Source organism: Cricetulus griseus, chromosome 4 (assembly GCF_003668045.3).
Source record: "Cricetulus griseus strain 17A/GY chromosome 4, alternate assembly CriGri-PICRH-1.0, whole genome shotgun sequence".
NCBI classification, from domain to species: Eukaryota; Metazoa; Chordata; class Mammalia; order Rodentia; family Cricetidae; genus Cricetulus; species Cricetulus griseus.
Genome location: NC_048597.1, coordinates 60,140,472 through 60,167,479, shown reverse-complemented (window position 1 = coordinate 60,167,479; position 27,008 = coordinate 60,140,472). Strand labels below are relative to the sequence as shown.

General features: G+C 42.6%; 1 protein-coding gene across 1 annotated transcript in view; it reads right to left on the bottom strand.

The window, feature by feature from the left end:
- Positions 1 to 27,008, bottom strand: part of LOC100751095 (probable cation-transporting ATPase 13A5) — a 120,226-nt gene that overhangs the window by 13,648 nt on the left and 79,570 nt on the right. Inside the window, exons 20-29 of the mRNA XM_027413273.2 lie at positions 24,939 to 25,063; positions 23,849 to 24,009; positions 22,036 to 22,152; positions 20,770 to 20,849; positions 17,922 to 17,964; positions 15,564 to 15,673; positions 11,866 to 11,962; positions 9,315 to 9,387; positions 2,653 to 2,827; positions 1,308 to 1,510 (exon numbers count right to left, since the gene is read on the bottom strand). Coding sequence (XP_027269074.2) covers positions 1,308 to 1,510; positions 2,653 to 2,827; positions 9,315 to 9,387; positions 11,866 to 11,962; positions 15,564 to 15,673; positions 17,922 to 17,964; positions 20,770 to 20,849; positions 22,036 to 22,152; positions 23,849 to 24,009; positions 24,939 to 25,063 — 1,184 coding nt within the window. The remainder of the gene's footprint in view (positions 1 to 1,307; positions 1,511 to 2,652; positions 2,828 to 9,314; positions 9,388 to 11,865; positions 11,963 to 15,563; positions 15,674 to 17,921; positions 17,965 to 20,769; positions 20,850 to 22,035; positions 22,153 to 23,848; positions 24,010 to 24,938; positions 25,064 to 27,008) is intronic.

Sequence of the window (27,008 nt, the reverse complement as noted above, 5' to 3'; positions counted from 1 at the left end):
TCACCACAATGTTGAAGGTCATATAATATTCCCATTCTACACATGAGAAAAGTGGAGGCATCGAAGACTTAATGCAACTGTTCTAGCTTTATGAAGCTACTAAGAGGTTTTGTGAGTTCCTTAAAGGCCTTCTACAAAAGCCTTTCTACCTGTAAACTGTGCAACAAATGATTCTCGATGACTCATTTGACCATTTAATAATGACTGTACATCCTCAAATGAGTAGCTTTCTGCCCTCAGGCTCACCCATCTAAGGCCATTTTATCTAATTATCATGCCAGAGAGACGAAACATCTCATATGCTAGGACTCTAGGAAGGAAGTGAGAAGAGAAAAAGACCCAGAATGGATTACCAGCCTACATTCCACACCTCCAGAGAAGCTAGGAAACAAGGAGAACCCTAAGAGAGACATACATGGTCCCCCGGAGAAGGGGAAAGGGACAAGATCTCCTGAACAAATCAGGACATGGTGGGAGGGGAGAGGGAGCTAGGAGAAAGAGAAGGGGAGAAGAGGAGGGGTGAGGAACACATGAGGGAGCAGGGATTTTGAGTAGGGAGAAGAACGAACATAGGAGAGCAAGATAAGAGATACCATAATAGAGGGAGCCATTATAGGTTTAAAGAGAAATTAGGCACTAGGGAAATGCCCAGAGATCTAGCAGGATGACACCAACTAACAATTTAAGCAACAGTGGAGAGGCTACTTCAAATGCCCACCTCTGATAATAAGATTGATGACTAATTTATATGCCATCCTAGAGCCTTCATCCAGCAGATGATGGAAGTAGAAGCAGACACCCACAGCTAAACACCGAACTGAACTGGAATCCAGTAGCAGAGAAGGATGAGTGATGAGCAAAGGGGTTAAGACCAGGCTGGTGAAACCCACAGAAACAGCTGACCTGAACAAGGAGGAGCTCATGGTCCTCAGACTGATAGCTGGGAAACCAGCATAGGACTTGCCTGGACCCCATGAAAGTGTGTCAGTGAGGAGGCCTCAGAAATCTATGGACCTCTTGCAGTAGATCAGTACTTATCCCTAGCCCATTCCACATAGAGGGATACCTTCTCAGTCTAGGCACAAGGTGGAGGACCTAGGCCCTATCCCAAAGGACATGACAGACTCTGAAGATCCCCATGGAAAGCCTCACCCTCCTCGGGGAGCAGAAAGGATATGGTATAGGTAGGGTGTTAGTAGGGGGCAGGGGAGGAGGGGAGGGAGAGGGAACTAGGATTGACATGCCAAACAATCTTGTTTCTAATTTAAATAAAAAAATGGAGGAAAAAATAAACCTTGTATACTCACAGTTTGTGTAGATGGGTTTCCTAAACGGTTTCCCCTTAGAAAATACGAACGCTGCTGAGATACAGTTGAAGGTGATGATGGGCCACAGAGTGGTGCTCTCATAACTCAGAACAGAAGCAGGAACCAGAGTTGAATTTCCAGTCCAGTTTTGCTCCAAACTCATATTGGTTGAGAAATTACTTTGTTTTGTCAGGAAGCATTCACTATGAGAGAATTGTCAGCATTTATGAAAAATTCTATACTTGTAAAATGATCTATTAGATGACAAAGTCATGTAATGACTACCAGGTGACTTCAGCTTTTAACCTGTTCCTGCTGGTGGCTGACAGGACATTTCTTGTTTACTTCTTACAATGACAAAGAAGATAACCTGTCCTGAGAGGCCTTGGGTGACAATTTCTTCAGAATTTCTGTCAAATCAAATAGTAAATGTACCACTTGGGCAAAGTGTGTACTTATGTATGTGTTTGCGTACGTGTGTGTGTGTGTGTGTGTGTGTGTGTGTGTGTGTGTGTGTGTGTGTGTATTCTCTTTCATTTATTGATGTGAGCTTACTGAATTGCATCCTGAGTTGTGTCCCTACACCAATCACTCCTTGGTAGCTAAGGAGTCATAATAAAGACCCAACATAGTGATTGAACCAGAGCCATCTTGATTTCCTGGCCATGCCTCTATGGTTCCATCCTGCTTCCTTCTAGTTCCAACCACAGTGTATTTCTCTGTGTGTATTTGCTCCAGATTAGAGGAATATTTGGTTCTGAAACTACATGGGACTGTGTATTCCAAGTCATACTTGAATTACTGACTTTGGAGCCTGAATAAAGATCTTTCAAATCACTTGCTGGTTCTCCATTTATGTTTCTGTGCTCTGGGGTTCCAATGCCATTAGGCTCATAGTGGAGTGTACAGGCTTGAGTTCAGAAGGACAATGCTATTTCCTCAGGAAAAAGAAAACTTGAATTTACATATTGCCTTGGCTGTTCCTGTACTACAGTGGCATCATTGACTAGTTGCAAGAAGACCATCCTCCTCTGAAAGCCTAATGTTCTTCTCTGGCTCTTCGTAGGGAGTATTTCCCAAGCCTTGTTCTATATGAAATCCATGCCTCAAGGAGTGAACATCAAGCTGTTAGATCATCTCACCAGCAATCATGGTGACAGGTACTCCCCTGGCCACTCCACATGCTCACCGAGTATGCCACCCATTGCATGTATTGTGTTCTATCACTTCTGATTTGCAGTATGAAAGTATTATTTTAGAGTTTGTATTGGTACCAAGTTAGACAATGTCACGGTGCACTGCTTATGTCACTTTCAGATGAGAAAACCTAAGGGAAGGGACTTACCTGTACTGATAGACCTCACAGTACCACGGCTGCTGCTTCACGGAAAGGAACGCACACACCTGCACAATGCAGGTAAAGCAGGAATTCAGGAAGACCGAGAGTAGCAGCTGAGGAGAAAGCAGTTGTCCTGCTGGTCTGTATGGAGCCAGCTTCGGGTAGGCATGATTTATGCTCACTGAAAGACAGGTATATGATTTTCCTTTACAATTTCATTTTTCAGGATAAAAGATGTGATGTATATCATCTCAAGTCTCTGAGTAAGATTCAAATTGAGAAGACACCAATAGAAGGTTTACACCTATACCAGCCATTATGTCATTGTATATCTATTTCTATTAAACTTAGTCTCCTCTATACTTTGGTTTTAGTTTCGGAAGTAAAACATAATGGCTGAAAGGTCCTGTAATTGATATATCTACCATACCACACAATGTCCATATTTTTCCTATGGACTCAACAGGGATTATATATAAAACAAGATGAGCAATGCCAATATCTCTCATGAAGGAGGAAAGTGGATAGTTGGAATGAGGGATGAAGTAGTCCCTACTTTGGTAGGATTTTTTTTAACTTTGGTTAATTTTAACTTGTATCATTTTCTATAAATAAAACCGTGATAGCAAATACCACACTTGTGTGGATTCTGTGAATTAGCAAATTATTGACTACAGGATGGAGGGTAGTGGAACCCCTAAATTGTAGACAGCTAGTCAAAACACAGATGGCTCGGGAACACCAAAAGTTGTCCCTGGTGTCTGAAGTGAAGCCTTTCTTGTGCTTGTGTCCTCAACCTGTGATATTTGTTCTAACAGTGGGTAGCTGGTGTCAGAAGTCACTGTTTGCACTAATAAGTGGACGATGATCACACAATATGAACGGTCATACACACGTGCACATACAAAGTGGATGATCATACAAATACATATACATGTGGACCGTTGTTAGTGCTGAAGAATGTGCAGTGAATTTGCCTCTAAGTCACAGAAGGTAGAGGCTGTAGTGCCTAGAATGCCTTCTGTATGTCACCATTCAAGATGCACCTGTAAAGTTCGTAAGGAGGCTGTGGGCACTTGCCACAGGTGTCATCACAGCTCTGGAAAATGGCTCCCTACCTCACTGATACACTCTCTCACACATGCTCATTACAGTTTTTGTCTCCATCTTCAACACAAGAACCATGGGAGACTGATACAGACAGCATTTATTTGGGGTTTCCTGGCATGATTTTCATCATGGTGATAATAGCATTAGTTTCAAACAATCTTGCAAGGCTCACCATGTCAGGCCTTGCTGAAAATATTGTGTCTGGCCCCTCACTGTGGCCCTAGACTGAGAAATATGGAGTTGGCCTGAGCTCAACTTGATTGAAGCAAACTATTTACAGTGTAAAGCATAGTGGCACCTAAATCAGCTGAATGACAGTCAACCTCTAAGCCCATAAACTGGAAGAGTAATTGCTTGGTGACATAAGCCATTGAAATTGGGGTGAGGTGGGATGCAGTGATATTGTGACACCAGCTGGTTGACATTTTTACATTGGGAATTTGAACTTTTTCTCTATCAAAGACTCCTAACATTTCTAACAAAAAATCCATATTCCTGGTTATTAGAAGAAAATGATTCCTGGTTTGGGACAGCCATTAAATTCCAGAGATTGTAGCAAGTGATTTTATATGTATTATCTTTATTTCCTTAAAAAAAACAATGCAAAGGAGGCAAGTTTTGCAGATGGACTAATCACATTAAAATAGAATCTCTTTTTAAAGGACACAGTGAGTAGCACAGCAATGATGTGAACACAAGAGGGTCTAATCCTTAAGCCTGTGGTCTCTGCCTCCAGCATTTGCAATAGGATGGATTTCCTAAGTGTAAAAGAACACAGTGGGATCCCTGAACTAGCTTGGAGAGCAGTATTGTTTGTAACCAGGAAGGAAAATTCTGAATTGTCCAGATTTTCCTAAAATGGATACGACCATATTTGTTATCGGGTTACATGCAGAGAAACACAAACTTACAAGATGATATATTTTACCTGAAATTAATCCCTCCCTTTTCTGCATTCTCACAGTGTATTATTCATTCTGGTGGCCTACCACATATCGTACATTAAAGCGTATTGTTCACACATGCAACCCTGCCGACTGTGAACTCCCGGAGACAGAAACCCTGCCTCGTTCCACTTGTTATCTCTCTCTAAACCTCACACTGAGCCTGCTACAGGGGAGAAATTGCCATTTCAAATTATGGTCTTTAATTGTTCAAAAATCATTTCATGCATTTATATTAGAAATTATATATTACAACTCATGTAAGCCAATTTCAAGGCGGCCATAAATCTATAATCAAAGCTCTGAGTGTGCCTCCTGAGAGCCCCAAGATGTACATCTGCCATGAGAGTCTCCAAAGGACCACATGCAGAAAAGGTGACTGTCATTTGATGAGGTTTATGTAAAAGATGCACGTGTGTAATGGAGGGATGCCTTCTCACACCTAATTGTCTCCATGAGGCCTCCTCCTATCTACTGAAATATTTAGTCTTAATAGAGCTGACTGGACCTCATCAACGTCTCCTGCAATGACTGTCTTAAAGCCATGTTACACCAATATGCTTCCTATTCAAAAGACTTGCTGGAGGGACAGCGAATGTTTGCTATCATTGCTATGGGGAGACAAGTGAACAGATGAAAATGGCAGTGCTTCAGTGGGTAGTGTCACCTCTTAGGACATTTGCCATGGTGGTGAGTAGAGGACAATAAATCAAAGCTGCAAGAGCTGGACTGAAGAAGAGAGAGGGAATGGCTGCTTGAGAATAAAGAGATTCTGTTTTTTTACCCTTTAATATGCAAGAAATTTATTTTTAATCACCTCCTTCCTGTATTTTCTTGCTGTAGTCTGACTGGATCTTGCTGAAGAAGGCAAATGTGTTACTTGCAAAACTGCCGCACAGACTAGGGTCAAGTTGGACTTCACAGTGTGCATTTTCTCAACTTCCCTCCTGGTATCATTTTTAAAAATGCTTGTCTTTAATATATCATATCTTGTGTTATTAGCTGCATGTATCCCAATCTCTGTGACCTTTGGCAAGTTATTTAAGAAATAGTAATTACCTTGAGTGAAATGGCATTGACAGGTTCTGCAGTTCAGCTAAATGATGCTTATGGAGGGCTCATCACAGTACAGGCAGGAGTAAACTCACAGTTTGCTGCATGCTCTCACAATGAACCCTTCTTTCCCATCTTTTGGGAAGATTGTCCATCTTGGTGAACACTTGAGAAAAATCAACATGTGCTCAACAAAGCTGGTTTCTTTAGAAACTCAGAAACATGGGCAATAGTTCCAATCTTGTTTCAGAATTGGATGGAGTTATTTGGGGGCTTTGCCACACTCATCGCCATGGTATTAGTTAAGGAGTTGACTGACATAGAGGTGGGGCTATCACACCCCTTTCCATGGTACTGACCTGCTGACTGTCATCTCAGTTGTTCACCATGTGAAACACAGTGTCTCCTCAGAGCACTGGCTCATCTGGAAACTGAGATGACTCTATTCAGGGCCATAGAAACCTCTAGAAGAGTTTCTCATAAGGGTAATAGGTCAGAAGCTATTGGGACATTGGGACAGTAGCACTTTATCCAACCATCAACAATCATGTTGATCAATGTTTAATCAATGGGCTGAACTCTGAGGAGACCCGTGACAGTGAAACTAAAGGTAAGAGTAGCTATTTTTGTTTGCTCATCCCCCTTTGCTCACAGACATCCTGTTTTCCCATCCTGGAAAGTTTAGTCACAGCTCAGGTAGACCATTTCCTGGCCAGTACTGGGTGATGTAATGATCTCACCCTGGATGCGAGAGACCCAGTGACTTGGAACTAGCAGTGGGAGGGAAGGGCTTGGCTGCCCCTATGATTCCCTTGTGTAATCAATCACCTGCTTTTCACCTTGCTTCAGAGAATGGGGCAACCAGGGGTAAGCTCTAATTTAATCTCAGGTATTGTTTCCCTTCTGGCAGACACTCTCTAATGTGGCAGCTACCTAAACCTAGGCAGTCTGTACAGGGCTCATTGGTGGGGTCTACATAGCCTCCCTGTGGATTGGTCTGGACTGATGTGAATGGTATCTCTCCTTCTGACTCCTTGAGAATGTTTTCTTCAAATATCTCCTGGAATGCATATCATAGAGTCCTGTGCAGTCTGATCCCATTATATAGCTTCTTGCTATGATTCTTCCAGCCTGAATAAGTTCTATGACTTCTACTTTACTTACAAGATAATTGATATATGGATTCCCTTCATGGCTCTCCTCTCTCTCCTCCTTATTACTATGAAGGGATAAGCAAAAACACGGTGTCCCCTTGAAATCATCCAGACTTCCCTGGAATACTTCCTATGACTCTATTTTATTGAGTGTGCCAACCCTGAAAGAAAAGCAAGACTCCACACCTCCCCCTTCAGTTCTCCTTAAAGCACCCCTTCATAACCACTGCTACAGTTTTCATGGAATCAATATGCAGGTAATGGGGAGAGAGGGGGCATATTTATAATGGAAGGACCAATAAGGATCTCTTGAAAAGATACTATGGAGATGTCACCATCATCTTCCTTCATGCACTCCCAACAGGCACTATCATTCATTGTTCTTAAATATTCAGGTCAGCAAACCTCCACCCAATAGGAAAACATCATTCAGCACCCCCTCGCACCAGTATTCTTTTGTTACTCTGTGTTAGACACATATAGACATCCAGAGCATAAAGGGGCTTATGGCGCTGGGCGTTGGTGGCGCATGCCCTTAATCCCAACACTGGGGAGGCAGGAGGATCTCTGTGAGTTAGAGGCCAGCCTGGTCTCCAGAGCGAGTGCCAGGATAGGCTCCAAAGCTACACAGAGAAACCCTGTCTCGAAAAACCAAAAAAAGGGGGCTGATGGCTTAGGTTAGAGTTTAGTTGGCGATGTTATGTTCATGAGTGAAGTAAGCACAAATTCAAATTAAAGAGTGGCCTGATGCCATATACTTTGGAAGAAAGAGGAGTTAGTAGTTTTATTTTTTTAATGATGATCTTTCATCAGAAAAGAGAGAGCAGAGAAATACTAGTGGCAACTTCAAGGAAGAGACAGGATTTACTCTAACACAGGAAAAAGGGGAAGATTTCAAAATTGCTTGGGACTACAGAGATGTCTCAGTGGTAAGAGTGGGTACTGCTCTTATAGTTCATGTGTACTGCATTCACAAGCACAATGGCTCTCCAACACATACACATAATTTAATTTTAAAAAAGAGCTTTTTACTAAAAGAAGGACATTTCCAGTGGAGGAAAGTAGTATGCATCAGATACAGCAGATAAGTATGGGATGCCAGGTTTTTAGTTTGACAGCAATGTAGGGTAATGAGAGGAAGCAGCAGATGATACAATCTGAAAATCAAGTTAGGCCAGATCAGAGAAGGGAGTCTTGAATGCCAGGCTGAGAACTGGCAACATTCATCTGCTTCCTCTGAAGTTGAGGGCCACTGGAAGTGACCTCTATAAAGTGACCTCATCAAAGCTCCTTATATTTCCTAGTCCCAGTGGGACTTATACTGGGAAAAGGCAATGTTGTCACAGTTTTGTTATTTACTTATGTATCTGTGTATGCCATGTCTTGTTCCCAGGAGATATCTGCATGCCAGGAGACAGCCATGGGCTTCAGCCCCTATCATTGCCTGCTACTGCAGGCTCTGGGATCTCCCGGGGTTCCTTCCTTTTTCAGCATCATTCATAAATAAATCATTCAAATTGCTTTAAAATACCCAGCATTATAGAATCACTATCACTGATTCAAAATTATTCAGTTAGATGAATATTAATAACAGGTAGTAGAAAGCATAAAACAGGCTTGGAATAGACACTTCAACCTAATAATCAAAATTGATATTACTTATATCATAGAGCCTGGTAAGTTTTTATCATCAGATAGATGTAATAGATGACTTCAATATCAGTTTTGCGTTTTAAGATGCGACATGAAATTGTCAAGGTTATTAATATCCTGAGATGCCTGATATTTTATCTGTTGTTTTTTCATAACACCCCTCACTGCTGAACAAAGGAAAGGTGACAGTGCCATTCTTCTTCGTGCTCTCTGTTGAGACAGTCACCTTTCTCGGTTGTTAAGAGTTAGCATCAGGCCCCGAGTTCCTTGATCAAGAGCACTTTATCAGTGTCACCTCCAAAGAAAGAAGTGAGCAATATCTGCTGTGAGCCATACCTCGCTTCCCAGAGAACCGCACCAGAATAAAACATTAGCATTTGTTCGCACAAGTCAAAGACCTAGCAAAAATCTCGTTTTGTGTCAATGTGAAACAGAGTTGAAAAATGGAAAGTGACCTTTGGGTTTTTTGTTTTTTTAAGTCCTTTCTTGGTTTCTTACTCATTTTTCTATGGACAGAACACAAAACTACAAAGAACTACAAATCTGTTGACAAGTTCTTATGGCAAAGACCTATTTATGATCAGGTTATTATGCTGCAGGTTTAGGGGCTCCAAGCTTCCACTCTCTCCTAATGTTATTTTAAATAAATTAATAAATAATGAGGTTTTAGTTACTATGTTGTCGTTTTCCTATCGTGTTCTTATTTGTGTGTTTCTGGGACTTCACAAACAAACTTACACACATACAAACTTACTTGTTAAGCTGACCATCAGTGTGATGGCCACATCTTGCATGAGATACTGGTAATTACCAAAGAGCTGTAGTTGCTGGAAAAAGAAAGAGCCAGTGTTAGTACCATGCCTGTTACCATAGCGTTTCTCAATTCACATTACTCTTTTTTTTAAAACACTGAGCAGACAGCTGCTGTTTCTTTCTTCTTTTCAAAAAGAAAATATGGACAAAAACCATCAGTATCCCAGTAGCTGTTTTCTTAGTATTTAACTCATTTCTTTACTACCAGTGGCATAATCAGATCCCAGCCAGCCTCCTACTGGCCACGTTTACCCTGACAGGCATCATCGCAGCCTGGACAGCTGAATTCTCAGCACAAGATGTGGAAGTCTGAAAGTTTCTAATGGAATTTTAAACAAAATGTAAAGTCAAGGCCCCAATTCATTTAACTCGGGTAGGTCTCTACTCTTGAGTATGGATTGAGTGACAACATAATTAAGTTGGAGCTCACTCGCATTCCCAATCTGAACAAGGTCTTTCCCTGCTAAACCAGTGGTTCTCAACCTTCCTCATGTTATAATGACCCCAACTATAAAATTATTTTGTTGCTATTTTGTAACTGTAATTTTGCTACTGTTATGTATCATAATGTCAATATCTGTGTTTTCCAATGTTCTTAGGTGACACTTGAGAAAGGGTAGGTCAACTCCCAAAGAGGTTGAGAACCACACCCTAAGTAAACCCACTGCAGACTTCAGTCTGCCACCTCTGCCTTCCTGAGGTCTGGGTACACACAGAACTTAGCTTTACAGTTGACAGTTTTGGAGATGAGCTCATAAGGCCAAAAGGTCAAAACATAACTCTCGAGGAAAGGCTTTGCTAGACCCTGAGCAGCCAGGGTGGTGACCTGCTTCAGAGCTAGTGACTGAGTTCTACCCTATAATCTGATTTTGCCTTGTTGCAGATGTTTGCGTGTGAATACACACTGGCCTTTCCAAAGGCTCTGTACTAGGGTCCAGGTTGAGGTACTCGGAGGAGGCTCCAAACAGCAGTGGATAGCTGCTGCATGGTCTGCTTCCAGCGCCACCTCAGGCTCTCACACTCTGCATCCAGTTTTATGAAAAGGTAGGTACATCGTGCCTCCTGATCCCCCACTGTTCTTTATCTAAAGCCTCCTGTGTGTGTGTGTGTGTGTGTGTGTGTGTGTGTGTGTGTGTGTGTGTGTGTGCTCATGCACACTTTTGCATGCATATGTGAGAGTATTAAACACATTCTGGGTGCACCTGCATGTGAAGGGGTATGTGTCTGTGTACCCATGTGTGGAGGCCAGAGGTCAGGATCAGGTGTCTCCCTCTGTGGCTCTCCACCATTTTTTTTTTTTTTAGATGGTCTCTCACTAGACCTGGAGCTCACCAGTTAGCTAGGCTGTCTGGCCATTGAGTACCTAGGATCCCCTTGTCCCCACCTTCCATCACTGCAACTATAAGGTATGTGTTACCAAACCCAGCTTTTTGTACGGGTGCTGGGGCTCTGGACACAGCAAAGCACTTCACCGACTGAGTCATCTCCCTGGTCCCTGGCTATTTCCTCTTATCCTTTCCCCTCTGCATGGGAAAATTACATAGAAATAGAAACACAAGGAAAACTGTCCAACAGCAGTTTTAGGGTTTTTAATAAGAACAGCTATCATAGAACTGTGGAGAGTTTGAAAATAGGTCACTAACTTTCCAGTGGTGGGAGTTGGCCAAGGGCAAGTCCTGCTTTGCATTTTGAATGGAGGAAGGGCTTGAATGAGGTTCCCTGACCACTCCCCACCTGCTGGCCATTTAGCATCCCACTTGTGTCCTTGCCAGCAGTAACCAACAAGATGCCTGAATCCTGGTCTCCTCATTCACCTGTTAAATACCCTCCCAAAGCAATAATACAGCTTAATTCCCCATGTGTCCTTTGAGTCTGTGGGGTTGTTTTATTGTAGAGCAAACTACGCTTGAAATAATGAAGACTATTTTAAATCTACACGCAGATCCTCTATGGAGCTCACTTCTAATGGCTGTCACCACTTGTTTTTCAGAGGCCTTTGTAGTTTTAAGGACTCGCCAATCCTTTGCTGATGATGCGTCTAACACTATTGAATTCTGGGTAGGTACAGGAGCACAGCCCCCCTGTGGGAGATTTTCAGCATTCCCATCCTTCAAAATCAAATTCAAAAACTTCTCTTCCTTTTTATCCCTTTTTGAGTCTTTTACCAAAAATATTCCACAGTTGGAGGCAGATTCATTTCCTGCAGAGTTATATTTAGGCTGCTCTCAAGTTCTGTTTAGACCCCAAGGAAGAGCCAGGGGCTGGTGAAGGTCAAGTCTCAGGTTATCCAGAGATAAACCAACAACCTAGACAAAATTTCCAGGGTTATTGACTTCTAGCGTTGGCTTGCGTGAAGCACCCTGGGTTCTCAAGTTTGTAGCACCTGTTTCTGAGAAATGTCATGTATTTATAAACATTAAATAGGGTGCAGAATCCACATCCCAAAGCTATAAATACAATTAGAACTGAGAAGAAATGATTTTAATTCATACCCAGTAGAGAAGTGATGTTCCAATAAACTGGATGATGCCATACATGGTCAAGTATTTAAATACGCCAAAGGATGAAACCAGAGCAGCTCGGCCCTCCCTGTTCAGAACAAACAAACACAAAATCTGCTTATCCAGCCCCTAGTCTTTATATTTCAAAAGGAGTTCATTTAAAATTGTTTTCATTCTTTGAAAGTTTCACATATGTATATAATGCATATAATACATTTGGTAAGTCATCTCTCCGCCCTCTCATATCTCCTTCCTGCCCTTACCAAGACCCTTACCCCTTGCACCAAGTCCCTGTTCCACTTTTGTGTCTTTATGGTTTTTGTTTCTTCTTTGTTTTTTAAGCCATTATATAATAGGTTTGACCAGAGCCACCCATATGAGCATGGGTATGAAGCTAACCTCTGAGACATGAGTAACTCACCACTGATTACATCTCCAAAGACAGCCCTTGAGCGACAGTAGAGCACCATGGAGTTCATGACTGAATGTTTAGGGATTAGGTTTTGTGCATGCCCTATGCCGGCAACTGTAACTGTTAATGAGTTTATGTGTGGCTCAACAATCTCACACTCATAACAAAAACCTATTGTTCATCTCTTGCATTCATCCTGCCCCCTCTTCCATGATAACCCCAGGCCTTAGAGTGTGATGTGAGTGACCCACTAAATGAGGTAATACAAGTGACCCACTTAAGGGTAAGCAAAGAGTTTGTATTTAAGAGCTTGTTGATATATAACCACTTAGCCATCTATTCATTCTTTCAATTCTTGTTTATTTTATGTTTACCTTTTTTTTTTACGGAGCTGGAAATCAAATCCAGGTCCTTCCACATGCAAGGCAAGTACTCTACCACTGAGTCATCTCCTCAGGAAATTATTTAATCTTTTTTGTATGTTTTCTTAAATTTTTATTTGTTTGTGTATATGTTTCATACATACTAATACACAGGTACATATACCCATACATGTGGGGACCAGATATTACTCTCTACCCAGTGGACTGAGACAGAGTTTCTCACTGAGTTGGAACTTTGTTGTTTGGCTAAGTGGCTAGTTGGGGCGCTATTAGGATCCACTTGTCTCTGATCCCCAACACTGGGGTTCCAGGCAGACAAAGCCACACCAAGCTTTTTATGTAGGTGCTTGGGATTTGAAGTGAGGTCCTTAAGCTTGCATACCACATACTCTGACCCACTGAGACATCTCTCCAGGCCCTTGTTTTATTCATTGAACTCCTGATACTTCTGCCTCCACCTCCTGAATACTGGATTACTGGTATCCACTGTTGTATTCAGTTCTAGGAATCAAACCCAGCATCTTGTCCATGACAGGCAAGCATTAACTAATTAACTATATCCCATGACCTATTTAACCTTTCATCCATTTGTTCATTCTCTTCAATCCTTGACCAACTTTTACTTAGGTCTTATGAAGTGCCAACATTACACTAACAATCATTACAAAAGGATACGAAATGAATCTGGCCCTGTGTCTTTTCTGTAAAGTAAGAGTATTGTGTACATTCTATGCATAATACAGCATTATGATAATCTGCCATGTCAAGCATTGACTTGGTCCTAATTCCTTCTATCTTAGCATGTGCTTCTTGGAATTGAATTAGTTTTATCAGCTCTCAGATACATGAAGCTAAAAGATGCTCTTACAAAGTATGGAATCAACACTAAAATTTGAATTCTGATGTTTTTGCCATCTGTGATATCCCTGGAAAAAACTAACGTCATATTCTGAACTGGTGAAGAGATCAAAAGATCAAGACAACTCTAGAAACTACAGCTTTGAAACTGCATATCCTTTTTGTTGGGGGGAACGGCCTGTAGCTGAGGTTTGTTGGATGGCAGTGGATCAGAGGACAGTGTGAGAATGTAGCTTGATGGTTCTGCAGCTTCTTCTTGCCAGGGCAGACATGAGCCCACGTGTATTTAGCTTTGTTTCTAGTCCCTAGTGACACAGGCACCTGCTCAGCTCAGAGATGTTACAACTATATGGAAACATAAAATGGCAAACCTGGAAGCCAAACTACTAACTACTTGCCTCAGGCAATATGAGTGTTAGGATGGGAGATGGGCCAGGGTACTTCAGGCAGATGTTTTCCACCAGGCTGTGAACAGCTAGCATTTGTTTTCAACAGAGGATGGAGAAGAAAACAGGCTGAGAAAAGAATACAAAGCCCGAATTGTTTTCCCAAGGCTGACATAAACATTATGATTTCATCTTTTTTTCCCTCTAGAGTTGTATATAATTTCAAGAAAATTAAGACAACCAGAGTCAAAACAAAGTACAAAACATGGTTCTGAGGGCAGGATAAAATTGTCTTTATGAGCTTCCAGGACTACTGCTACTCTTAATGATTATGAATTTTAGTAGCTCATACATTTATCGGCACATCCTGCAGTCATGCATCTAATGTTCTGCTATACCAAGCTTAGAGCTAGATACAATGCTTGATACAGAATTGAAAACAGATAACAGCTTTCCCTTGAGGACTTGAACTGTAACAACCAGCACGGCTCATGCTCTGAAGAATGACACCGAAACCTGTGGACCTAGACCTATTCATGTAAGCCTTGTACCCCATCACCCTTCTAGAATTCATTCTCAGGAAAAAGCATGTGTGGAGAATACCAATGGATAAAAGAACTGAACATGGAGCCATATCTAATTTTTTCAGACTTTGAAATACAAAAGGAAAGAAAGTCTACCCTGACATCTTAACAATAAGCCATCTGCCCCTAACAAATTTTATATCATTCCTTGTATTCTAAACCAACACACTTCATTCTAAGTACATTCTAGATGTATAATACATTGGGTCATCGTCATGATTTGCGGGTACAGGAGATGATAGTGCTAAAGAGTACAGAAGAACACAGGTGTAGGTGCCCAGGGATGAAGGATATAACCCAGATGCTTGACTGATGCACAGGAAGGACAGGGTAGTTCAAGCTTGATGATTTCCTACCAGTCATTTCTTTGAGGCACCAAGAAACATAATGGAGAACCATGTGATTTTCCTTTCAGGGTAAGCTGAATGATGACTTCCAGCCCACTGGACATGGAGATGCCCAGTTACCCCCAAGTATACCAGGAACAGCAGGGGGGAAAGATTTATGAACAAAATGTAAAAGTGGATGCTTTATTCTTCATTACACTTAAGATTTAAGGAGAAATGAGACTAGAAATGAGTAAAGCGAAGGAAAGCAAACATATGTCCCTTTCCCCCCCTTTCTCCAGTGAAGTATAATTCCTTCTATGTCATCATCCTAGATGTTTTTGAATTTTTATTTTAGAGTTGTACAATAGTACTGGGGAAAGCTATCTAATGACATATTCTCATCATTTTCTCCCCCACCCCAAACTCTTGGTATAATATCACAGAAGGCATCCAGTATAGGAAGGTAGGAGAAAGAGAAGACAACTATCAAGTTTTAAGTATCAAAGCAAGATTTTTTTAGCAGTCTACCTAACACATCCATCTATTTCTTAAAACTCACTGAAAATCAACTTTTCAAGCAACCATTATAATTCCTTGGCTAATGGGCCATCAGCACTAAACCCACACCTGCCCTGGCCTTTATGACTTCCAGTTAGTGTCCAATTCCATCTATTTCCAGAACCAGACAATGAGCCATGGTGATTACCTGATGCTTTAGAGAGGAAGAGGTGGCTTACCTGATGAGATGAGGCACACATTCGATATTGGCTGTTTTCGAGGTGAAGGGAGATGCCACAGATGCTTCCTGTTCTGATAGCGAGATGCCTGCATGAGCCATTTTCAAAGCCTAGAATGATCCACCCAAGTCAAACTGTGACACTTCAGACCAGGCTCTTACTACTCAAATACCAAGGCTATTTGTCACATCAGTTCAATGCTGCATGTCATACTTTGAATGTAATTGGCCCCCATAATCTCACAGGAAGTAGCACTATTAGGAAATGTGGCTTTGTTGGAGGAAGTATGCCACTATGGGGGTGGGCTTTGAGGTTTTCTATGCTCAGGATACTGCCCAATGTCTCAGTTGACTTCCTGTTGCCTACAAGATATAGGACTCTTAGCTATTCCTCCAGTACCATGTCTGTCTGCATGCCACCATGCTCCTCTCCAATGATGATAATGAGCTGAATTAAATGTTTTTCTTTATAAGAGTTGTTGTGGTCATGGTGTCTCTTCACAGCAATAGAAACCCTAAGTAAGGAGCTGTGCCTCTCCATATTCAGACCTCTATTCAAGCTATCCCTTTATCTGTGTATCTCTCTCTCTCTCTCTCTCTCTCTCTCTCTCTCTCTCTCTCTCTCTCTCTCTCTCTCACACACACACACACACACACACACACACACAATGAAAAACAAATTAAATCTTTAAAAAAGGATGACAGAATTTGAGTGATCATGGGGACTTCTACTATCTCAATTCTTACTCTGAGAAAGGCCATCTCAGTGAAAAAGGGGGATATCTAATTCCAACTTTCTCTGCTGATGATCCAACTGGCTAACTGCTGGTAAAGAGTGTGGGGCACTAGATGCCCAAATCAGGCCACATATACCCACAGGCACATGGTGGCACATTGCATCACAGATATGTGGGCTCTTCAATTTCCTATGAAGGCTAAAAGCTGTCCAGCAAACATACAGAAGACTAGCCCATTGGCAAGCCAGAGAAGGCCTCTAATCTCACAGAAATTATATGACTGTGAAATGAGATTTTGTATTCAGGTTGCTCTATAGTGCATGGGCTCATGGTTTGTTATGCGGTAGATTCCAGCTCTGTAACTCTTAGAACTCTTCTCTTTTCTCCCTTAGTGTTTTATGCCTCTTCTGTGTAATTTAAGGTCATCTGCTGTATGTCTGGGTTAATTTTGTGTGTGATTCCTCCATCAGATAATCAGATAATCACCTTTTGGGGCAACAGAGACTATGTCATTTTGATATTTTTTTGTTTTGCTGTAAATCTCACATAATTAATAGCAGTAGGTATTCACCCTACATTGAATGAATAGAATAACATCTGTCTTCTTATGAAACACAGGCAGTTTCAGTATGAACACTACTTTTAACAGGCACTGGAGAAAATATTTAAGAGGAAACTAAAATTAATAGCCAGATCCTAAATATTTAATAAGCTTGGGACTATATACATATATAAATGCTCTATCATCTGTTTGTCTATCATCTATCTCTATCTTTATTAATCTATCTCTATCTATCCATCATCTACCTATCTATCTATCAATCTACCTACCTACCTACCTATCTATCTAAAGAATATGAGGCTATTTTCTTTCCCTCTGTGCTCCCTCCCTGGTCTCTCTCCTCCTCTTTATTCTGCTTTTCAGTTTCACACTATTTTGATGGGTTGAACACTACACATCCTAGGCAAGTGCTTTACTATTCCTCTCTAACCTCAGCCCTATTCTTCAATTCTTGTATCTATTAAAGTTCAGAAATAGTCCTCCAAGCCAACTGCTATTTCACCCACATCTTCCCTTCTGCTGGGAATGAAGAATAACCTGAGACTCGTTTAAGTTTAGTTTTTGTTATAGTGTGTAAAAACCATACCGCTTAGGATTTTATAACAATTTGGGAGAAACCTAATTTTCAAAAATTAACCTCAGAGTGGGTTTGGTGGGAATAAATGCAATTTACACATAATTAAAAACTTTATGAGTTTCACCCTTTTTCTTCTCTAAGGCATTGCCCATGCATTCTCTGTGCACCTTGTGCAAAAGTATGCCCCCTCCCAGAGGCATCCTCTTCTTATCAGTGACATTAAAGGCTTAAGCCAGATAGTCTTGTAAAGTCCTCAATGGATCTAAACTTTGGGAGTGTCAACAGGTCACTTTATTATTCTGGGAATTGACAGAAGGCAGTGGAAGTGACACTACCTCTTTCTGGTTCCAACCCGTGTTCAGGGAGAGGTAGGCATGACCGAGTGGCTGCTGGGGGAAGGATGAAGAGGCCCCAGGGTTCCTTGGGGAGTGCAAGAGAGATTCCGCAGTGCTGCCCGTGTTAGATGAAGTTATGTGTACTCACCCCACAGTCATTGGCTCCATCTCCACACATGCCTACACAATAACTACAAAGGAAAAGATACAAGAAACAACAGGTCAGACGTTCTCTTGAATAACTTCCACTATATAGTGTGTGTGTGTGTGTGTGTGTGTGTGTGTGTGTGTGTGTGTGTGTGTTCTGAACAGTTGTGGAATCAAGAGAATGACTTGAAGATCCTTGATTCAAGAGGGGAAAGCCCCCTCCAACTTAATTTGTCTCAATCACTGAAATGACTGTGATAACATCAGGGCCATCAGCAATGATGTAATCACACATTTGAAAAGAAAGTCAGGTTGACTATGTCCGCCATATCAAGCTCAAGGGCATGGAGTCATGATTATAATGAGGTCACGATTACAGTACTTCTCACTCAACCTAAGAGGCAGAGCGTAGCCTAACCTGGCCCAGTTGCTCTCACTGCTGCTGAAAGTTCACTTCTACCACTAGTATACAACTAGGATTCACATGTTCTCAATGTGTTTCAGAGTGACAGGTGATGAGCACCCCTTGTATATCAGCTTGATATGTAGCCAGGATCTTGTGGTGACATGTTATTTATGATTTAATAAAGATTGTCTGAAGTATCAAAATGCAAAGCCACACACACTAGTTAGCCATAGAATCTGAGCAGTAGTGGCCACACCTTTAATCCCAGGACTCAGGAGACAGAGGTAGATGGATCTCTCTGTGAGTCCAAGGCCACCCAGACTTGATTGAATTAGTCTAAAAGAGAATTAGAGCTCATACCTTTAAATCCAGCCCTAGAGAGGTATATAAAAGACAGGAGCCCAGTGTCTCAGGCTGCATTCTGAGATTTAGTCTCCAGCCACACTGAGGAGAGGCAGGAGTTTGAGGCTTGGTGAGAGCTCATGGAGACAGGATCAACCCTTTCAGTCTGAGGTAGAAGTAAGAACTAATGGCCGGCTGCTTTGCTTAGACTCTGATCTTGAACCCCAATATCTGTTTCTAGGTTTTTATTATTTGTGTTACAGGATCTTAACGGAACGATAAATTTTAAGTTGCTGCCAGAGAAAAGGGATTTCTTATGCCGAGTCCATTGGGCCTTCTATTACAAGTGAATGACACATTATCAACAGTGACTCGTGGCAATGCTGTAAATGATGCAGTAGCATCTTTCCAAAATCAGATAGTAAGTGATAAAGTGAAGTTTTGTTACAATATCCTTATTATTAGTTGGTCCATAAGAAGTCACTCTTTTGACCTTCTCTATAGTTCAAATGTGGTCTGACATAGACAAATTCAGCTTAATGCTGGGCTAGTGAAATCAAGTGCTTGCATTCCATCTCATAGTGTCATCACGCCCTATAGTCACCTAATTGACTTCTCCCCCTCAAAACTTAAAGCCCATATTGAGGGTCTGCATCCCACCAAGAAGAGTAACCAAGAATCATATCTCCTAGTGTTTCCTGCTTTTAGAAGGAGAATCCAGAGAGTTTGATATGCACGGCCAAGAGTAAGAACTCAATGAGGATGATGGGTAACCGGGGAGACAGCTTGCTCTGTCTCAGTGTGTGTCTTCCTAAGCGAATTGTGTTTCAGGGGTATATGGCTTTCCTCGTGTCAGCAAACAACATCTCTCAGGCATCTGAGACAGGGAAAATCACTCTCTTTAGCCATTGTCATGTAATGATTGTGTGAATGAGCTAGCCACATACATCTGGCCACTTACACAGCCTGAAAGCACAGGAAAACTAATAGAAGGCATTTGAGACTTTGCTATGAAGCTGAGACAGACTCGTGACTCCCATATGAGTTAGCAACAATTATCTTGTTTTACTACTTCTTGTGCCTTTTTTTTTGTTTTTGTTTTTTTTTTTCTGTCTGAAGCCTTCAGGCTAGAAACTGTAATACTTTCCAGAGGTAACAACAGGTAGTTCTGACCTCAGCAAGAACTTCCCATTCAGACTTGACTTGGTTATCAGTGCTCTGAGAGAGTTCTGGATCTGCCCTCTGCCTCTGGTCCCTGCCAGCTACCATTTCATTACACGCCAAAAGGATCTGAAATGATCACTTATCACTTACTGGATCAAGTTGATGGCTTCGGGAGAGAACTCACACACTTTCCAATTCTGAGCTACACTAACCCTCATTAATTCTCCTCTTCGCATTTAAGCAGGTAACCCTCCTGCAAGGCTTTATGGCCATAAACTGAGTGTTCTTGGGGGGGGGTAGAAGGTGTCTAAGATGTACCTCAATTGTTCCTATCTCCTGAGCTTCATATTAGTGAGAAACCCACTCCCTTGAGTATGGGTGGGACCTAGTGACTTACTTGGAATGAAAAGAAGGCAGCCAACTATTCTAAGATAAGGGAATAAAAAATGCAACACTATCCCTTCCTTTCCCCCTCTCTCTCCACCCCCACTCTATCATCTGTCATCACCATCATCGTCATCATCATCATCATCATCATTATTTCTATCATTCTCACCCTACATATAGAAGCCAGTGGTAACATTAGCCTGTTTTCTGCAAAAATGACCCACATCTCAAGGAGCTGAGAACAACTTCTTCCATTGAGCAGTAAAAGCCACTGTCTCTCTTCCAACACATGAGAAGAGCTTAACCATGTGAGAGGTGGCTGCAGAGCCACCCTCCTAGCACCGTCAAACTCCAGTTCTGATTAACACCTGATTACGTCCTTTCATAATGACAATCTTGGTTCAGGAACCAAGACTTACGTGAGCCACATCTGGATACCTGGTCCACAGAAACATAAAACAACCAATGGCATTACCCTTAGACACTATGGGGTGGGCAGGTATGCAGCCATAGAGGACAGGCAGGGCCTCTTTTCCACTCTGCCACTTACTTTAGTTTCTGAAACTCTTCTACAAGGCTGGATTTCTGTCCAGGAGACATCCTTGCAAAAATGGTTCCATTGACCAGAATCTAAAGAGAAAAACAACCATCCTAGCAAGATTAGGAAGGAGAATGTTTCAAAAGTGAAAATTCTGAAAAGTCATTCCTGGCCTTTGATTTAGCACTGTGCTGTTGTGTGTGACATTAGACCCAATGCCACGAATCGGAATGTGGGAGTTAATGCTTTGATATTGAACTTTAAGTCCTCCATCACAACTCCATTACTTTTTTGCTGGGCCCAATTACTTTTTTTTTTCTTTTCCCCAAGAAGGGGTAACTTCTCATTAACATAGCAATTAAGAGGCACCTGAGCAATTGGAATAAAATTCTTTGGGGAATGCAGCTCATTTCACTACACACTGTCTGTTGCCACAGACACAGAAGAGAGCCACAGACCAGACATGAAAACTGGGATTCTGCACCCAGATGTGTCCCAACTTACTGTGCAAACCTAAGTTAAGTGACTTAACCTCTCTGAGCTTCAGATTCCTATCTCCACAATAGGGCCTGGAGAAGAGCTTTCTCAAAGCCTTTAGGCCCCATGTGCTACAGTCCTTGGAAGATAAGGTGGCAGAATATTTTAAATTCTGCTAACAGATGGTTGCTACCCTCAGTTTGTATGTCACATGTCTCCAGCACACTGACAGTGGAACCCTTTTCAACACTATTTTAAAGCAGGACACACAGAGGACAAGATAATAAATGATTTCGAAAATAAACCATGGTGCTTTCGCTTCCTTCTGCTGTAATTTAAGACTCCAGACAGCAGGGGAACGGAGTTCCACCTGACACAGGCTAGTGGCTTTCAGAGAGACTAATGTACAAGGAAGGATGATGTGTGGATCTATTCAGAAGCTGAGCCAGGTGGGGAAGAAAGAAAGGAAGGAGGAAGGGAGGGAGAGAGGGAAGGAGGGTAGGAGGGAGGGAGGGAGGAGGGAGGGAGGAGGGAGGGAGGGAGGGAGGGAGGGAGGGAGGCTGAGCTTGGGCTTGCCACAGGGGTGAGCATGTCTATCAGTGCTGAGTCTGAAGGGACACGGTGTATATTCACAGGGTCTGGAAAGTTTAGATAGGACCAGGAACCTCCTGGAAAGTCATGGTGCTTTCAGCGATGCACATTCTCAAACCCTACGCCCACCTCAGTGACCTGTCACCTTTACTCTTTGTGTTCCCCTCACTTGAAGACCCTGACAATGCACTGCATCCCAACAGTACTTACTTTGGGCAGCATGCTGTAGAAATGCTGAAACAGCACTTGGTATGACTTCCCACTCATTGCAAAATGGTACCCTTTCCCACCAGGTGCAGAACTGTTTCCGATATCGATGTAGGTTTCCTAAAATCAAAAGGCATTTTTTTCTGTGTGGGATCGTAAGTGGTGCCCGCTTACCTGTGAGCACGGAAGAAAGCAAATTTGTGGTGCACAAAGAAATGAGCCTCAGCAAGTGTGGGAGGGGTCATTTGCCTATGGAACCTCACCTGCAGGGAGAAGACAAGCAAAATGCCCCCTAGAATTATATGAATACATGATGCTCTAGCTGCTCTCATCGTTTCCGTGATTGTGTCTTCATAGCAAGGTGCCAAGAATGTCTCTCTGCTTCCTCCTCATGTACCCTGTGTTTCCTAAGATCTTGTACCATTCATTTACTCCATTCCTTCATTGCAAGAAGGCATACTTGGGTTCTCTGTACCTAGCTCTTTCTTGTATCTGACTTCTGACTTTTGTTCCACCCTACTGAAACAGGGGACCCCTTCCCTCATGGTACTCAGAGCCTCTTCCACACTGGGACTTCCATGCACAGTTAGCACATGTTCCCAGACCTTCCCTCCTTGCCACTTATAGGTATCCCCCCTCGGCTGTGTGCTACTCCGTCCTGACTAACAGCACAAGGGGTCACGTCTGATGATGCCCATTGGCTCCCCCTGTCAGTCACTGACAATGGCTACTCTCAAGATTTACCAGCAGGCTTTGCCTTTCTATAGGGCTTGGATTCAAAAGGTACAGAGAGTGAGAATATTTTATTCATTAGAGAAATACATATCATAGAAAACATCGTGTTTACAAGGGGGAGGGGGAAACCTTGTAAACACAGGAGAAACTGAAGTGACAGGAGGAGAAACCCATCTTCCTCTTCCACTGACAACTGCTAACCACTAAAAGAAGACAGGAACCCTTTTCTTATAGGAAGATAGGGAAAGAGCCAGAGGGGAGGAGAAAGGCTGAGGCTGTGATGTGACTGAGGCTGGACCTCGGATGAGGTATTAACTGCATGAATGTGAGCACGGACAGCCTGTTAGCTGCATTAGTGAGGACAAAGTGTTCTGTAACACAGTGTGATGCAGACACTGTAAGAAGCAAACAGGTTCACAATGAAATGAGCACTAGAAAGCCATAGAAGGTACAGGGAGAACCGTCATCTTTCATAGCACTCGTAAGTGAAGGTTATGCCAAATTAACCCATCTCAGTGACCCAGGCCACTCTGTATATGTGTGAGTCTGTGTGCTGCACCAAAGTCTCTCTTCCAGGAATCAATGTCAGAAGCTGCTCATCCTGGAACCAAGACACAGTTCTGTAATTCCTTGCTCGAAGGACCATGCTTCGAAGCCACACAAAAGTGGAGTATTGGACCATGGCCATTCTTACATGGGTGAGATTTTCTCAGACAAGTGAACAGGAAGTTTGCTTTCTGGAAAACACTGCCTCTGTCAGCTTCCCAGTGAGGTGCTGTGCAACGCAGATGCATAAGGATTTGTGTGGCATCAGAGACCCTGGTGTCGGCTGAGGGGCTCACCGATGTGCCTTGGCAAGCTGACTTCCTGCAGTAGGAAGTTTGTAAACTCCCCAGCTGATGATAATGTATGGCTGGGGTTGCAAAATGCCACTGGAAACACTGCACAGTGTCACACTCGAGACACACCACACCTGAGGGATTGTTACTGTGACAACTTCCAGGACTCAGATGGTTGCACCATGCCAGGGCTGTGTTCCACAAACGCAGGCCCAGCCAGGGGTCTTTGAACATCTGCTCACCTTCTTCCCAGGACTGGGCTCTTGGGTCCCCACCAGCTGCCAGGTCACAGAGGCAGGAAGAAGGTCTCCTGGCTCATTAGCCTCAACAATGATGACTTGGCTGCCCACAGGAATCATTTCAGAATTCTTAGCAACAGTGATGGCAGTTTGAAGATTGTCACCTAGATAACAGAGGGACTTTAAGGACAAACCCACAGCCATCAGGATAAAGATGTCTCTTCTCCTGTTTGTTGCTGTCCACATATTTAGTGTATTCAGTGCTGTTTTATAGCTATCTTTCCTTCTACCCAAGTGTACCGAGCAAACACCAAGTTCAACATCCCTGTCACTGTGTGTTTGCAAACCATGAATAAACGAATGAAGACATGTGTGAGCTCTTTATGACTGATATCAAGATGACAGATAGCTCCCAGTAGTGGACATATGACTCCAGGCTGAAATCAAAGTACAGGCTTGGGATGCGGACTAATCACAAGAGGAAACACTGAGGACCAAGCCACACTGGGGTTTGCTTACCATGCGCTATGCCTGGCCATCTCTCTCTCTCTCTCTCTCTCTCTCTCTCTCTCTCTCTCTCTCTCTCTCTCTCTCTCGATCTGTGTGGTGTGCATGTTCATATATGCCATCAGACATCAGAGGTGTCTTCCTTGATCACACTCCACTTTTTTTTCTTTTTTAACAGAGTCTCTCACTGAACCCAGAGCTCCTTGAGCTGCCCAGACTACTGGCTAGCAAACCCCCAGCATCCTCCTGCCTCTACCTCCCAGTACAGAGATCACAGGCATGAGCCACCTCATTCTGTTTTTAACAAGGGAGCTGACTCTTGCTAACAAGCCCTGTACTGACTCTGTCACATCCCCTGCCTGTGTACAAATATTTCTCCTCGTAGAACCCTGGGTAGCAAAAGTGGTACTGGGCAGAGAACAGGATCCAGTCACTGCCTCAAACAACGCTGCTGCTGCTGCTGCAAGGGTGCTGCAAGGGTGTCAGGGCCATGCAACACACATCTCGTCTACGTCAGCCACGTGGACGTTCTCAGATCATACTTCTTTTCATTTTGCTACTTGCCAGGCTCTGGATTGCCACATACCTGTGATCATCACAGTCCTGATGTGGGCCTCACTCAGCTCCTTCAACACTGGTTTTGTTTCTTTCTTCAAGCGATTCTCCATTATGAGAAGTCCCAGGAATGCCAACTCCGACTCCACTTTCTCCCTTAGGGTTCAGGAGAAAAGGAACATTTTGAGGTGCACGGTGGTGCTCATGGATGATTTATTTCTTTTCTTTAGAACCTCCATCTGTGTTTTACTAATGAAATAGTGCACACATTGAAAAAGAAAGTAACTAGGAGCTTATAATGAAAGCCAGTGGTCTTATCTCCATAGCATCCTTTGTCTCAACCCCCCCCAAAGCAATCAACTACATCTCAAAAATGGTGTTCTTACCTTGCCACTCTTGTTTTTAAATTCTTAATTATGTAAACTTTTTAATCTCCAAAATCTTTCAATATTTTTCCCTGGACCTTATATTTAAAAAAAAAAATATCTGTTTAACAGTCACCAGTGACTCGGAGCATTCTGCATGAATGCTGTCATTACCACAATGTCTTATGCTCAGACTGTACCTATTAAGTACTAAACTGTATTTAATTTGTGCATAACAATAAATTAACATTTTCCTGCTAACTAGAGCTGAAAACTCAGCAGTTAATTCTGCTTATTGTGTATGTGTGTGAGTGTACATGTGTTCACTTGTGTGTGAATGTATGTGTGTGCAAATGTGTAGATGGCTCACTGGAAAATGGGGGCTTGCCTGAAGCCTGGGCCTAAGCTGGAGCTGTGGTCTCAGTCTTGGTTTGAGTCTTGGGCTTTAGTTGACAGAGCCTGTGACACTTGGCCACTTCCCAAGCTTGGGGTAAGTGATGAAATCAAGACAGCTCAGTTTATGGCTGGGTCTTTGGCGTCTTGGCCTTAGCCACCTTAAGCTTCACAAAATCCTTGAAGTCCTCTGCACATACACTTACTGCCTTCATATTCTGCAGGCCTTTCACCTTGTGCTTCTTGGCAAAGCACATGTTACTCAGGAACTTGGGGTCAACCCCCTTAACAAATGTATCACTTTGTGACTGGGATCTCTTAATACCATTTCTGTCATTTTCAGGATTAGTTGTGTGTGGAATGGCTCTAGGACTTGGCCATGTCTGCACAGTAACTCATAGCTCCCTGAATTTCCTTCTTTTGAAACGCTTATGATATCCCATTGCTTGTGTAGACTACATTTTCTTTATTAATTCATTGATGGATCATTAGGTTTCTTCCATGTTGTGGCTATCATAAACAATACCGCAAAAAATGTGGGATATCGGGTGTCTCCCAGAGATATGGGCTTCAATTCTTTTTTGTCCAGACATAGAATTAGGGGGGTTCTGGATCATAAGAAACTCATTTCAAAACCTGGCTCTATTTTCCATAGCAGTTACATAATTTCTCACTCCCATTAGTAGTAGAAGATGTTCCAACATTACCACACCCTCACAACACTTCAACCAGCCATCTTTTTAAAAGATTCACTTACTCATATTTTATGTGTGGGAGTTTTTGCCCACATGTATGTGTGCCCACAACATGTGTGCCTGATGCCAGTGAAGCCAGAAGATGGTGTCAGATCTCCTGGAACTGGAGTTATGGGTGGCTGTGAGCCGCCATGTAGTGCTAGGAGCTGACCTCACAAGAAAGCACGATCGCTTAACCTTTGAGCCATCTCCTCAGTCCCCAACCAGCCATCTTATTAGGCATGTGATGATCTCCTTGTGGTTTGGATTTTCATTTCCCCGACTGAATTTCAGAGCCTTTTTATGCATTTTATACCCATGTGTAACACATGTCTTATGTCCTGGGTTCCTTTATAAAAACCATACTGTTTTTTTATGAAATTATACTCCTGATAAACTTTAAATAGTGATTTCTTATTAAAATGGTTGCTGGGGACAGGCCTGGTTCAGCCCTGTGCTCTTTGCTTCCTGATTGGCTGCCGGATGAACCTGTCTCAGTCCCACTCCAGCAGAGCAGATAGAGGTACTCTCCTCTGCTTTCCCTGCAATGACCGTCTAGAATCCCTCTGAAATAGAGTACCAGAATAAGCGCTTCTTCCCTGCATTGTG